Source organism: Gymnoscopelus braueri (assembly GCF_963280865.1).
Source record: "Gymnoscopelus braueri genome assembly, chromosome: 22".
Lineage (NCBI taxonomy): Eukaryota > Metazoa > Chordata > Actinopteri > Myctophiformes > Myctophidae > Gymnoscopelus > Gymnoscopelus braueri.
Genome location: NC_137624.1, coordinates 27,001,757 through 27,017,685, shown reverse-complemented (window position 1 = coordinate 27,017,685; position 15,929 = coordinate 27,001,757). Strand labels below are relative to the sequence as shown.

The 15,929-nt window shown below is 42.3% G+C and overlaps 1 protein-coding gene across 1 annotated transcript in view; it reads right to left on the bottom strand.

Annotated features, from left to right (window-relative positions):
- Window positions 1-2,671: 2,671 nt before the first annotated feature.
- The window catches only part of LOC308078920 (uncharacterized protein), a gene marked incomplete at its 3' end in the record, with an annotated part of 69,979 nt that continues 56,721 nt past the window's right edge, over window positions 2,672-15,929 (bottom strand). Inside the window, exon 3 of the mRNA XM_080420261.1 lies at window positions 2,672-2,894. Coding sequence (XP_080276387.1) covers window positions 2,672-2,894 — 223 coding nt within the window. The remainder of the gene's footprint in view (window positions 2,895-15,929) is intronic.

The window sequence follows — 15,929 nt, the reverse complement described above, 5'->3', positions numbered from 1 at the left end:
TCCAGGGAGTGTGTGTGCACAGTTTCGCTGCGATCAAGCCAACGGTGGCAGAGATTAGCTGTACACAAAATGACAGAATGACACACGGACGAAGACACGGACGGACACATGGACGGACGGACAGGGGGTAAAACATCGCCATGCCTTTCTGCCTGGCTGAGACAACAATAGCTAAACAATATAGTATGCATCATTACAAGATGCGCCAATGCACATATTTGAAACAGATTGGGAAATGATATCCAGTATTTAAACAATAAATTAAAATTGGTACATTGGTACATTCTTTTCGATATGTATGGAGAGACCCAACATGAAAATCTGCGGAATGATTTAATTTCCCAACTGGTGTCAAAATGTACTCTTGTACGTTCCCCATGGAATCATAATGCTTCCTGACTCAGAAGGCTGGTTTGAGGTTGAAAATGTAATTAATTGGCATTCTCACAGGATTGTGTGCGAATGCCATTTCACTCATCTATTGGTCACGCCTCGCAAGTAGGACTACCCAAAGGCGAACCCTGTCTTAGGGAAGAGACAGCAGAAAGATAATGACTGCAGTCCAAAAACACAAGGTAATAACCTAATTGAATATGCAGATTTTTTTTCAGGACACATTACTTCCTGCTGAGTAATTCCTTTGCATCATTTAATCCATGAGCCAGACCAAAGTGACACCCTTGTTGCCCTTAGCAACTAAGGCCTCAGCTTGATGCTTGTTCTGTTCCAGGGAACATAGAAACGGCTGTTGTTCACAAGGAAGCAGCATGTCACACGGCGTCTGGGAGACTCTCAGTGGTGCTGGAATACATGGCTTGTGAATTAATGGTTTTTAGGTTGCCCTGCTATTAAGAGAAGGCCTAACTGGTCTCACTTGCACAGCTGATGTTGTTTTCCCACCTTGTCCTAAATGCAGTCGTAATGGTTTAGCTGAGTCAAGAGCTATATGTAGATCAGCAGGATTTCTATTCATCTACTGAAAAGATTAGCCCATTAAAACCGTCATTTATACTTTAGCAATTTTTTTTAAATCGTGAACATTTGTGCAAATCTTTGAATATATAATTGTTTTAAAGCAAACATTTTAACTTTATTTATTAAGTACTAGACCATACCCGTCCGGGGATATGAGCACAACAAGTATGTGCAGTTTGGGTTATGCGCTGTGCACAGACAGTATATCATGGATGGAAAGTGACTTTGTACTTGGTACCTGCAACAGTCCCAACACACGTGTCCCGTCGCCACGTCGTGGACCCACAGCGAACACACACATACCCGCTCATAAACAGTTCCCACACACACACACACACACACACACACGCTCATAAACAGTTCCAACACACACAAAGCCTCGTGAAGCCACAGCACACACACACACGGCCGGACCCGCAAACGTGCGCGACCCTTTGCCGTGTCGTGGACCCACAGCGAACACACACCCGCTCATAAACAGTTCCAACACACACACACACACACACACACACACACACACACACACACACACACACACACACACACACACACACACACACACACACACACACACACACACACACACACACACACACACGGCCGGACCCGTCGCACCTGAAATCGAACATTGCACGTGTGAATCTGCGTGCTTGTGCCATGAAGATGATATCCAAAGCATCCTCCCTCTCATGAAACGCAGTGTGTGGACACGGGCCGTAAATGAAAGTCCTTTATACGTTTGCAGCGTTCTCTGTGTAACAGTGGCCATGCGCAGTTTGATCATTCATCCCATAGCTTGGGGCGCTATAACCATGGCGACGGCTCCCATAGGCCAAACTCCGAATAGAGTTTAACAGAGTTTCATGAAAAGGCTATTAAACAGCTTGAATTTGGGAAAAGGTGAAAAATATGTTGCACGTTGTCTGCACATGGTAATGATCATTGCCCATGTGCAAGTTCAGATGTTGTGGTGAACGCATGCAGCAAGGAGGAAAACCTGGTCAGACAGACAGAGGTTTACTAAGTTATAGGAGGATTTATACACCATTTCACATGCTGGGTCCCATGTTTTATGTCTTTACTCAGTATCAATGAAACATTCAGTAAGTTTATTTTGTAAAACAAATTCAATCCAAAAAAAATATTATTTCACTAGCTCTATTTCACTCAATGGAGAAAACACGTTTTTGGTGGGTTGCCATAAAAAAACATATTTGTAGCACATTGTAAAATGAAAGTGAGTAGGCGAGGGTACACATTGTGTGTTGGCAGCTGTTATACAGTAGCTGGAAATTTGCTGGAAATGAACGTTGGTCATTTTCTCTTCATATTTTGGAAGTAAAGCTTTATTTGCTGCCTGAGGTAGCCTGACACTCAGGAACATCAGATTTGGCAGAAACACAACTTATTTTTTACACACACTTTATTTTACTACATGTGCAAAATGTGCCCGTGAGTTTGTTTCATTTGTTTATCTGTGTAATTGTACGATGTACAAACTGCTCATTAGGACAGAGCACTGTTGGAGGCCTAAATTTAGACGTTACACAATGCAAGTACTCAACCCCATATGGGAAAGGTATGACACACAAACACAACAATTATTATAAAAAATTTAATAAAAACCTGAACAAAAAAAATTATCCTTGCGGCTGGTGAAAGGGCGAGGGAAGGGGGGCATACGATTGAAACGTGTCTAAAAAATCCCCCAATCCGCCCCTGGCTTGCTCACAATGTCATCTGTTAAGGTGTCCTTGCTGGCGGCTTCCCTATTGCCGCCCTCCTCCATCTGCTTCTCAAATGCATCCATCTGGGTGCTAACACTGACTTGTGGGGTGCTGACATTGATAGTGTCTATCTCAACACTGATGTCCCTCTCTGTGAACTTGCTCCTGGCCTTCTGATGCATGCATGCTTGCCTGACGTGTGATAACACGTCATGTACACTCTTGTGCTCGTATCCGATATTATACTTGAGTGAACATACCTACTATGTTCTTATACAGTACTTTCCATAAATGCGTTTACACCCCCACCCCTGAATATTTGATACTGATATAGAAATTAGGATTACAAATATATTACATTGATTTATATTTACTTCATTTTAAAGGGGAGATGCTCTTTTTACCACAATCTTACCACTAAGTGTATGTTATTATGAATGGCTTTACTGTATATCGCTGTCTGGCAGCGATATACAATGGAGGGACTTGAGGCTCATTGAGCAAATGAGGATTTCCTCAAGCATGGCCACATTTTTCAGTTGTATTATCCACTATTAATATTGCCTAGAGGGTGTGACTGAGGACGTCACAAACATAACATCCAGACTTGCGAGGACCACCGTTGCTCCAATCCACACCAAACTTGGCACACACACTGTTCAGGGGACTGCCATGAGAGTAGTCACACCAGGGGCAACGTGTGTGGTCTCCAAGGGCCCAGTCAAGGGCCCCAGGCACACCGTTGGTCCAGCATTGTTACAGCAGTATTTAACATTTCAAATGACCGTAATGTGGTGAGTCTGGTGACCATTGCTCTGATCAGCGCAATATAGGACTCGATATTTGACCAAAATAGTTTACTATAATAACACACATAATCACACTACCAGATTGCCAGTAATGGTCATATTGTACTGTACCTAGCTTAAGCATAACTAATTCGAATAATTTACCTTTTAATATCCGTCTAATAAAAAATAATCTTTTAAACATTATTTGCAGAGGCATTTATCGGAATGCACTATGCAGACGACAGACTGAGTTGAAGGCATAACTCTGGGCTAAGGCTAAATTTCAATATTGTGTTCCTTAATTATAATGTTTCAATGTGATGTGTTTAGTGTGGACCCCTGTAAGACTAGCTGAATACTAATGGGGATCTTTTTCAAAGAAATAAACAATTAAATAAATAAATCAAAGTATACACAATCACAACAACTACTACATCAATCTGTCTTTCCCCACCAGGACAAACAATTATAGCAATGCCCAGCTTTGTGAAATCCGAATGGCAGTTACACAACATCAGAAACCCTCTTTTCCCTGTAAGAACAGTTTTGTTACAAAGGAACTCATGCCTGAATGATAAACACGATTAGAACATGAAAGATGAAAACAATAGGCCAAGCCAATCTGTCTCCTTCTGGTGGAGGATCTCAATGCTGGTTCACCAACAACAAACAAACAAACAAACAAACAAACAAACAAACAACTGCACAACAAGGAACACAGGAAAATAAAGGCTGGAGAGCAACATATTCACTAAACCAGGGGGTCTGCGTTAAAATGAGGAACAGTGCTAAAACTGCAGCTGCCCTGCCTTCTGTAACTATCTTTCTAAAGAGGAACTTGCCTGCAAATTTTAACATATAAGCGGCAGAACTAATCGAAACTGGGTGTGGGTATTGCTGACACCCCACGGAAGTGAAGCGTCGAGAGATAAGTCGGTCAGATCAGCGATTCTCCTGAACCAGCGTGCGGCACGGTTACATACAAAGTCAATGCAAAGACACGGATACACTCTGTTTAAAGTGGGTCATATAGAGACATGTGCTGTATAAAGAGCAGAATTATTCCGAGTTAGACCAGAACTCCTAGAGAACGGACATGAGTCTATTCATGAATCACTTCTCTTGTGTCACAAAAGCAAACTGCCTAATTTCATAAGGCATTTTAATTGTTTCTTCAGCGTAATTGCAGCACATGGATTCTATTTTCTTTTAAAAAAACATTCACAATGTTTCATAAGATTTGGAATAACAAAATCAATATAGGGCTGCCAGGTTGAAAATTCTGTCAACTTAGTCTGCTAACTACTCCTGGCAAACTATACTGGCAGCAGAAAGAAAGAGTGCAGGAAGATCGGCCTCAAGCTCAATGCCGAGAAAACTAAAGTAATGACATTCAACACGGAGGACAGAACCATTGCTACTGCCAGCGCGAGGAAGTATTCAAACATTTCGGTGCCTCGACTGCCTTGACAAAACAGTATCTGAAGGTCCGGAGGGCCTGGAAAGCCTTGGACTACAATAGAATTAGTACTGCTGTATACAGGGCCTAGACAGTACAGCAGGAAAAGGCCCTGGATGACGTCTACACACGGGAGAACCACATCGGAAATGTGGACCTCTATGGGGGCCTTCCACAGGCCATGGACAAGGTCAGGGAGAGAAGGATGAGGCTGGCTGGGCACTGTGTCAGGCACCCGGAACTGATGGAGAGCGAACTGACACTGTGGGAGTCGACCCAAGGCACAGCTAGGAGGGGAAGGGGGGGGGGGCACCTACGTGGACACACTGCGGCATGACAGTGGAGCTAGCAACGCTGCAGAGCTCCGGTCCCTATGATGCTGGATAGCAGAGAGTGGAGGTCGGCGATCCAGGAGTCCCGAGTTGGTGTTTCGGCAAGTCTGCACCCTCGTAAATCCATCGGTAACATGCAGACGCACGCACACACACATATTATCTTGTCCTGTACTGCTGTGGGGAAGGTCATTACAAAAACGTGAAACCAGCGTTATCTGTGTTATGCAGTACAAGAGGAAAAATATGCCTAAATAAATAATCAGTTGCCTGACTATGCACCACTTTGAATATGACATTAAGATGCCATATTCCACCTAATGACTAGGTGATGTGAATGCGTATTAATCACTTCAGTGACACAAACAGTAAGAGAGGTCAGTGGCCAAAGAAAACTTGAATGCTTCCTGAACTGGGGTTGTAGACGTTTATGTAAAAGCTGTCAGTTCCAAGGGGCCCGGCTGTTTGCTCCTTCAACATGCTCTGTTACCTTCCCCAGAGCTCGTGCTTCTCTCTTAGCAACAGCCTCTATTTTAAAGGGGAAAAAAGGGGACATTCTCACATGTAAAGGTGACATTTAAGTGCACACAGTGTCTAAGGTACATTATATAAGACATGTTCCAGAACAAGCCCCAATTTAGCTCCTGTCAGGGACAGGCGCTGTCCGTGGTGCTGATCACCCTGGCCTGCTCTCACAGGACCCGGAGCATCACAGCATGCTGCTGAAATTGGATGTATTATTTCAACTAGTCCATACCCGTGGGGGGGATATGTGCACATGATCTGGCAACCCGGGAGCCAGCGAACACAAAAACGCTAATACACAGCTGACATTTGGTGAAATCGAAAAACGGGCTTCGCTGTTCCGTGCACATGGTAATGGTCAATGGCTGTGTGCAAATTCAGACCAATTGCTCCAGCCACTGAGGAGAACCGGGCAGAAGAGACTTTGGCCTCACCACAATTTTGGCCTCACCACGATTTTGGCCTCACCACGATTGTGACCTCACCACCCTCACAGAGCTTTGTCGAATTATAGGAGGATACCATGCTAAACTTTTGCATGATAATGAAGTAGCACATCCTTTGTGTTTTTACACTTATTTAATGTGTGCCTTACAAAACAAACAAGAATATTGAGTTGATCATTGACCCATTTGTTGGCATGTATTAACTACTAGAAGTTCGGGCAGCTACGCAGTCCACACACCTACGTCGCACCGCCGTACCAACTGATATGCCCATAAATGGAGATCTCTGTACCTGTCAATCCTTGTCCCTTTTATGCCCATATATGGAGATCTCTGTATCTGTCAGTCCTTGTGCCTCGTATGCCCATATAGAGATCCCTGATGTCATCCTTATATGCCCATGGGCATGGTGATATGCCCATTGCCCATATATGGAGATCTCTGTATCTGCCAGTCCTTGTCCCTTTTATCAAATCAAATCAAAATTTATTAGCACATTTAACAAAGCAAACAATGCAATATAAACAGGGAATAGCATACAATGAAAAGTACAAACAAACATTAGCACCAGTAAGGGGAAAAACAGGGCTACATCAGCTGTCACTGAAGGCCAGGGAGAAGAAAGTTTTTAATAAGGATTTAAAATTAGCTATCGACTGGGCAGCTTTGATGTGCATGGGCAAATTATTCCAGAGCCTGGGGGCAGCCGCCGCAAAGGCACGGTCACCCCTGTTTTATTTCCGTGGGTGGCACCTCCAGCAGCAGCTGGTCGGCCGACCTCAAGGCTCTGGGTGGAGAGTGGTCGGAAACGAGATCTGCAAGGGACGGGGGTGCCAACCCATTTCGAATTGTATAAACTTTTTGTATGCCCATATACTGTATGGAGATCTGATTTGGAGCTGACTGATTTGTTTGTGCCTGATGCCATGACGACACATTTAGGTTAGACAACACACTCCATATTTGGGTGTAGTTGCATTGGGAACTCCTTATATGGTTAGAGCGTGACGTCAGAGGTCCGCCCGCCGCCATTCCATTCCTGGGGAAGTAAAGATTCCACTTTGATTTTCCTTTGATGAAATTATAGAAGGCTATAATCCATACTTCTGGCCAAACCCTTTCATGTAGGTAATGGATTATTTCATACTTTTACTGTTACAGTGAGCAATGGTAAATGTTTTAACAGCTTAGTTTGCAACCAGACATTCCGTGCGAGGATCGGCCTCATCAGCCATCTTCGCACCTACAAGACATTGTGGTCATCACTTGGTCATCTTCGCAAGCGAAGGACGAACATGACATTACATGACATCTACTGCCTCTACTACTACTGTATCACAAAAGCACAACGGACATTACAGTCAATGGCCCTCATTTATCAACGCGGTGCAGCCCAAATAATGGGCGTACGGCGAGATCACCGCACCTTTCGGCATTTATCAATATATCCTGACGTGGGCTTCATCCTACCATACGCTGAGATCTCACGTCTGGTCGAGACCAGTTGTTGACGTTGGCTGCACCCATTTATTCCATTCTAGACCTGCGGAGCAGCATTGTCTGACTGTCTGACAGGCATCTGGACACATAATCCACTCCTAAATGTATATCTACTACACTAATAAATAATCCCTGGGAAAATATAACATTTTATAAAGTAATTTAAACAAACTGCTTTAACAGTCATTCAGTTGCATTGGCTATTTTAAAATAGCAGATCTGCAAGCTCAAAAACGTGTCGCATCGCAACGCGTTGTGAGCTTGTAGATCTGCTATTTTCAAAATATACAGCGCTTCTGCGAGCGCATTTTCGGGACTCCCGACGATCTTTTCATGGACAGTGAGGTGTACAAACTTACAGTAGCTTGTCCTATGTTATGGAGTTATGTCATAGAGAGTTTTGAAGACTACAACCTGGCTGGGTTAAGGATATAAACCCGACGCTCCAATCTCTTATTAACGTGACACGAACGGAATCACTGCCGCCCGTCCGAGTCTCACGGGGAATATCCTACATGACTGCTTGTGCACTGCTCGGTATGGGTTAAATAAATTAATATACAAACGTATTCCATTCATGGCGATGTGATTGGTATCATAATATGTCATTCATGTAGGCTACAAGCCTACGTGACAAAGATTGTACCGCTACGGTACGGATTACATGAAAAACACAGCTGGGCGGGCGTGTGTGTGTGTGTGTGTGTGTGTGTGTGTGTGTGCGTGTGAGAGAGAGAGGGGCGTGTGCGTGTGTGGTGAGGCGAACGGGGGAAACTCTTTCTTATTGGCTTTTCATGAGGATGTCTTTGGTCGTATTCTGGTTCTTCAATCTTCATGTCGTAAAATCGGGGCGTTTTGAGAATATTTAAGGGCGTGTTATTTAAATTACGCTCGTTTTCAGACGTGAGATTTATCAAAGCTCCGACCCGATATACGCTAGGATCGGCTGTATAGGATCCTTTGATAAATGTGACTTCGACGTTGGTGTACGGCCGAATATATGGAAAAATATAAGCCGGTTTATACACTCCGTTGATAAATGAGGGCCAATGTGTTTGCAAACCTAATTACCCAATGAAATATTTTCTCAAATTTCCCAAGTTAAGGTTTTCATTATTTATTCATTCATACAGGCCTGATATAACAATTAAGCCGCTTGTTCATTTATATAGTTTGTTCCTCACAACCCAGCAAACAACCCAGTCTGCCAGATGTGCAGATAAATCCTACTGCCTGATTTGTACTTGGTTGTGCATCATGTCACACACTAAAAAATAGCTAATCTAAACTCACAACGCATTGTACAGTAGTGCATGGACAGGTCCATTTACAATGTCAGCTCATGATAAGATCAGATAAGATAAGATGCAGGATCTCAAAGGGCAACAGACATGTCCACAGCAAGTATAATGTTAGGGTACCCAAACTGAATTGAACAGGTCACATTGGTCAAACAAATTAGTAACATTCCCACTACTAGAATGTATAATGTCCTCCTCTTCCTTGTCTCATCTCTCCTCTCCTGAATGTCTCACCTCTCGTCCTCTCCTGTCCTTGTCTCCTCTCCTCATCTGCTCTCCTTGTTTCCTGTCCTCAAACAAATTAATAGATATCCACATGGAGGTCAGGTTCCTTGGCAGAAGTGAGCCTGCCCTTCCAGCCACCTGTCTTGAGATGTTGGAGACCATGGAGGTCTTCCAGAGAGAGGAGCAATGGCTCAATGACAGCCAAGCTTTCGATACCCTGGTATAATTTACAAGGGAGTCTTTTAATAACGATTAGCATAAGACAGGGCACTCATTCCACATTATTTCCATTAACTGCTTAAACCCCATATGGTTGAGCGGAGTCCCTCAGGGCTCTATACTAGTGTATTTACTTTTTTCTGTTATTGTGGGGAAAGCTTTCGTTGAAAATAGCCGATCGACAAGCTCCCAAGACCCAAGACTCCAAGACAAAAATAGCAAGACTCACCATCTCCGGTTTACTTCCCGTATCTGCGTGAAGTGGGCGGACGCCTTTTTAGGAGACCAGAAGCAGGTTGGAGTCTATTATTTCCAATGGAACAGTGAACGTGAACACAGCTTCTGAACCATTCTTTTGCACCATGGTCTCTGAACTAAATATTGGGACCCGATCGTCACAAGGCACACAATATTCCCAAGATTTTCATACTAAAATTCATAATAAAACTTTTTTCAGAGAGACAAATCATGCAGGAGAAAATGTAGGCTACTCCATTACCAACCTTTCTCTGTCCCAGCAACACACTCTTGCGGGATCTAGCACCAGTAAACATAGGACGTTCACGAGATGTGCTTCACTGCTGCCTCTCGGTTCTGGGGGCTTGATGGGAACACTAGAGCATTTGCAAGCATATCATTGGCTGTCCATCGACCCAATCATTAAAAGGTTGCGCAAACACCACTTTCTCCTCGTCGCCTTTATTGGACTGGAATTGGTATCCCAGTCAAATATCTGAGTACTTCTTCCACCATTAGCTGATTATGCTATCAACCGACCACTAATGTAGAGGTCATGGTGTGTGAAGTGTTTTGTTTGGAGTGGGGTTGAATTTACGAGGAGGAATATGGGTGCCACATGTGTTAAAGGAATGGGTGATAGCCAGGAGAAGCTGTGCTTATCTGTACCAAAGTCTGTCTCCTCACATAATGGGTGTGTCATTCCCATAAACGGGTGGAAAGCAGAAACTGTCTCCTCAACACCAACAGGATTAACCTGTTGCTCTGTTAACAGCGTAAAACTCAGATTAGACAAATGATAATCGCGTTATAGAATAAAGCATTCTGACAGGCATTTCCCCCAAATCCTTCACACCTATTAACAACCTAAAGCTGAGCCAGTGAAGCAACATCTGCCTCTTCTATGAATAATCTGTGCACGTGACAGAACATCTTCTGAATATTCAGCGATATTAATTCCCTCATCTTTTGGGGGGCAGTGGAGCTGTAAAGGGACAAGCTTATCGCAAACCTTGGCACCCATGGTGCCATTGCCCAAGGCACTAGTTAATGACGGAGAGACTTGCACATCTGCCAGGCCCCCAGATGCCTTCTCTAAGCATTTGATCAGGATATATTTATAACCCACTGTGTCAGACCACAGAGGCACATTAAGCCCAGTACCATTGGCAGGCAGAGGAAAACAGATGCTGCATCATCAAATGACTGGCAACGCACAACAGCTTTCCCTGAAACCATCTTATCCATCCATCTTCCCTTCTCTTCTCTATCGTTGGAGCCCCAGGACAGTGAATATGCAGAAACCAGTTGCCATTTTCATTGTTAGTGTTTTGGGCATGAAATATAATATTGCTTTAATTTAGTGTATCTTTCAATGTACTCGATATGTATGAACAGTAGATACTGTAGGTACTTTGACACCTTCACTTTGAAATAATAATAAAAAACTAAACTAAATATATTTTCGTGTAATGCAGATTACACAGATTTTAATATAGCACATAGTATCCTTGCTAATAGGTCAAATATGTATGTCATATGTATGCCATCACACACATAATTTAATTAGTTAACCCTTAGCACCTCATGTCATTACAGAGTATGCTCATATTTTAATTATTTATCCTTAATCCCTTCTGTTGTTGCACTTTTACAGAATCCAAACATTTGGGTGGTATACATTGAAACATATATATTGCAACATTTAATAAGTCTCCTGTTGTTTTAATTAAACATGTGCCTGAGTCCACTTTGCAGTCGGCTGATTTGATTCGTCAAATTTGCGATTAGTATCAAAAACAGCTAAAGGCTCTATGGCTCCTTCCTTGCAGCAAATTATAATTGGACAGAGGCCATAGAGTAGAATAGCTGTATAGAGCTCATCTTGCTTTATATTCATGCTCCTGGCCTGAACCGGAACTCTGACAGACATGGTTAGACCAGGACATGTAATTAAGAGCCACGAGATCCCAAAGGTGGGCCCTTAGTGGACCATAGTGTCTGTCTTCTAGCAAATAAGGCCACCCAGATTGAACGTGGTGTAATGGATGACCTGTCAGTCTGCATTTACCCCGGATATTTCTCATTATGTAAAAGAATGCTTGTGTCAGTCTTAACTTTGAAATGACATTGGTATGTTCCCATGACAGAACTATAGTGAAAGGAGCCGAAGTACGTTTTTGGTGAAAAATAGCGCACTTAGTAAATACGGAATGACACAAAACCACTTTCAATCGTATTGGAGTTATTAGTCTGGCCTTAGAAGAAGAAATAGCTTGTATTAGGAAATTATTCCATGAATACAATAGACAATGACACAGACCTCAGGACTGTAAACAATGTTAGAGGCCATTATTATTGCTAATTAAAGCAGGGTATTGAATCAACATTATTTCAGTGGATCTTTTGACAAACATGTGGCTCATTTCCTATTTGTTTTATGGTCCAGTTATGTGGAATACAGGATTAACTAATTAAATAAATAAGAGCACACACACACACACACACACACACAAGGACAAGCTATCAAATCTGTGTTGCAGTTGCCATTGGAATTCATATCCACATGCAAATATATATATTCTAATTAATTCAGCAAATGACACCATTGCATTACAAACAAACACTGAAGGAAAACGCTGGCGATAACTGTTGGTATTTGCACGGCTTGAAACAGGTGGTGAGACAGCAGTCTGCTGGTGGATATCAAGTGCTGCATTAGCATAAACATAGTGCTAATCTATTTTCAACTGACTGTTCAGAAGTACGTATGTATCTGAGGGATGATGACGTCCAATATTTTCATTTCAAACTTGAGCTGATGTGTAGGAGTTTGATGAGTGTCACAGGCCACACAGTTGGTATGAAATACCTATATAGTGTGCAAAACGTGGGGGGAAAGAGACAGAACAATGAATGCAGAGCTACAACATTGCCTTACAGTGTAGTTTAACGACTTAAGCCCTATCTTATGCCAGGGATAATTTGCGGGTAGCTGGTCATTATTGAAAATTAAAGCCCGACAGCGTGATTATGCACCGACGCGATATCGCTTATTACACGGCTGATTAATAAATAAATTAATACATTGACCTGAAAGTAACAACAAAACTAAGTATTTCCTTGCTTACGGCAATGAAAGTATTCCATAAGTGGTGCGCTGGGCGGACACGGTCGGCTCGGAAAACAAGGGAGTGTAGTGGATCAAATAGAATACATTTTTGGTTACTGCATTGTATATTTCTCGCTTCAAATCTTTTCAAAAACATTCTTGAGAGCAACGTTTAGTAAATGACACATGGTGTGTTTGTTTTCATGGCTGTCATGTTGGATACGGCATAAAATCAAGCAGCGCAGGTCGATATGAGCCAGGTGCTCTGAGTCTTTGATTAGACAGCGGTCTGTTATTGAGCTCATCGGTCATTATCAAGAAATAACACACCGCTGAATTCAGCGATTGACCAATCAGAATCAAGTATTCAACCAAGCCGTGTAATAAACTTCCTTATACGATGGTGTTGCAAGAATATAGCTGATATATAAGCTTCCTCACAAACACGCACACACGCGCGTGCGTGCGCATGCATGCATGCTTGGCTGGCCTGAAGTACACTATTGTGCTTGTATTGTATATTATACTAGTACATACAGTACTATTTTCTTCTACTTTCCATTACTGCATTTACACCTCCACAAATAGTGCTGATACATTAGGCCTGTGTTGTTAGAAAACACACCTTCATGAGGCCAACATGGGTTGCAAGAGCAGGGTTCCATATGGTTCTGAGTGGGTTCATATGTATGCTACAAGTAAGACGCGCGAACGCAGCTCGAAAATAACAATAAGAAGAATAGAAAGGAATGAGCAATTGTAGAAATCTAAAACTGTCCTCAAACTAAAGCGTTTTCAACTTGCCATCCGGCCTGAAATATGCACAAATGACATGGAATTCTTAGATATCCCAATAGCTGAACTCGTCTAGATGCTTTTAGATGTGTTATTTTTGACTGTAGCTGCTATATTTCTCTCAGAGGAGTGTAATTAGTCACCCAGGGGGCAGGCGGATTTCAGCCACACTGTAGTACACTCTGAGATCTGTCAGCAGCCAATGAGAGCCTGAGTCACATGGGGGCGCGGCTGCACACAGGCAGTGCACACAATACTGCACACAGACAGACAGACACACACACAACCCGAGCACGGTTTCATAGTAAGCTCCACTTGCTCGGAGGCGCTGCGTTCGCAATAACTGGGGTGCATTTGGGCTGGCTTGGAAAATGTAGCTAGCAAATATGTACTGCACGTATATACTACTTACACATTAGGTTTGGTTTGAGCTTTTATATTTCAATGTTCTGAAATGCTGAAATGTTAGACCTGATGAAGACCTTTTAGGTCGATAAGCGTAGGTCATTGTTGCCTTGCTCAAAATAAATCTTTATATTTTTTTCATTAAAGACGAAGTGCCTTGGAATTACTTTCTTTGTAAGTCTGCAGTTCACACTATTTGGGAGTTAAGCTGTACTTCTTTGAAAAACGTTTTGGGGCATTACTGTTCTGTATGCTACACCTCTCTAACTTTTAGCTGTGCCTAGACAGTGAGTGCTACTGTATCACATGGTTCTATCTTATATCTATTTATTTCAATGGAGTAATCATTGTATGATAATAATCAACTTGAAACTGTATTTGTATAGCACCTTTCATACAGGGTTGCAGTTCAAAGTGATTCACAGGCAGGACAGTTTTCAAATAACCTCACAATTAAGATAGATACTGTAAGTCAGACATAAAAAATAAACTCCAGGCAAAAACACAGCATAAAATATTTCCTCTTTTTTTTACACCGGAAAAACATTAAACTTTCTTAAAATCCGTGCTGAGGAACCGTATAAAGTGCTAAGAAGGCTAAACTAAAGAGGTGTGTCTTTAGCTTATTATGTTTAAACATTGTTGGAGTTAGCCTCTCTAACTTCCCCAGGAAGTTTGTTCAACAGTTTTGGTCCATAGATTTAAAATGCTGCCTCTCCTTTTATTTTCTGGGCACTGGCTTGTAATCAAGGAGACTTCCTGTGGAGGATCTCAGTGCTCTAGAGATGGAGTATATGGCAATAGAAAGTCTGTAATGCATGCGTGGCCATTGAGTGCTTTGTAAACCATGAGCAGAACCTTGAAGTCTATTCTATGGGCAGCACATTCTCACAGATACTGTAGGCGTCAGTTATTGCTGTTCTTGTCATTTTCACTCCATAATGCGTCACTATAAGACTACAACAACTAAAAGACACGGAGGATTAGGGTTAGGTTTCTTTAGGCATAGTTTTGTCAACATGCGACATCGCAATGGCGTCATGTCAAAGCGTGTCAAAAGACGTTTCAGGGCTACTGACAGAGCGTCAGAATGTGACGCCTTGGGAGTGAGAACGGGTTGCTATGGGAGACCAAGAGCCAATGGAGAGTGGACAGGAGTGGTGTGATGTGTTCTCTTCTTCATCTTCTTTTTTTTTTTTTTTGTTAATAATCTAGCACTAGAATTTTGTAGTCTTTCTGTTTCTTTTGGTAGTCCTGTGAGTATGGCATTTCAGTAGTCTAATTGACTGGTAAAGAAGGCATGGTTTATTTTTACTGCATCTGTTTGTGGAAGGGTCGTACCTTTGCTATGTGTCTGATATGAAAAAAAAATCATATCAGAAAAAAATTTGTTTACTTTATTGATGTGAGATGTAAAATTTAAATCTGAGTCAAGTATGATGGCTAGATGTCTCAGGGAGTTTTTCTCTTTTAGGTTCTGGACCTACCAGTAGCATCTCTGTTTTGTTTTTGTTTTAATTTAGTTTTAGTGGGTTTGCGTTCATCCAGTCAGTTATTAAGTCAGTGATGCAGGAGGCGAGGGGGCATACTAAATCATAAATCTGTGTTGTGCTGTTCTACAGATATGTATAACCGTGTGTCATCTGTGTGCGAATGAAAACTAACATTGTGTTTCCTAATGATGTCTCCTAGAGGGAGCATGCAGCTTGTATGAAGCTGTTTAATATATTCCTACAATCGTGGACCCTGATGAAGGCCTCCGGCCGAAAGGCGTTGGGCACCTGCGTTTTTTTTAAATTCCTTGCTATATGGATAAATAAAAGATTTTCTACTTGAACTGAACAGAGCTACCTTGGACCTTCTTTAAGTTCATCGCCTTA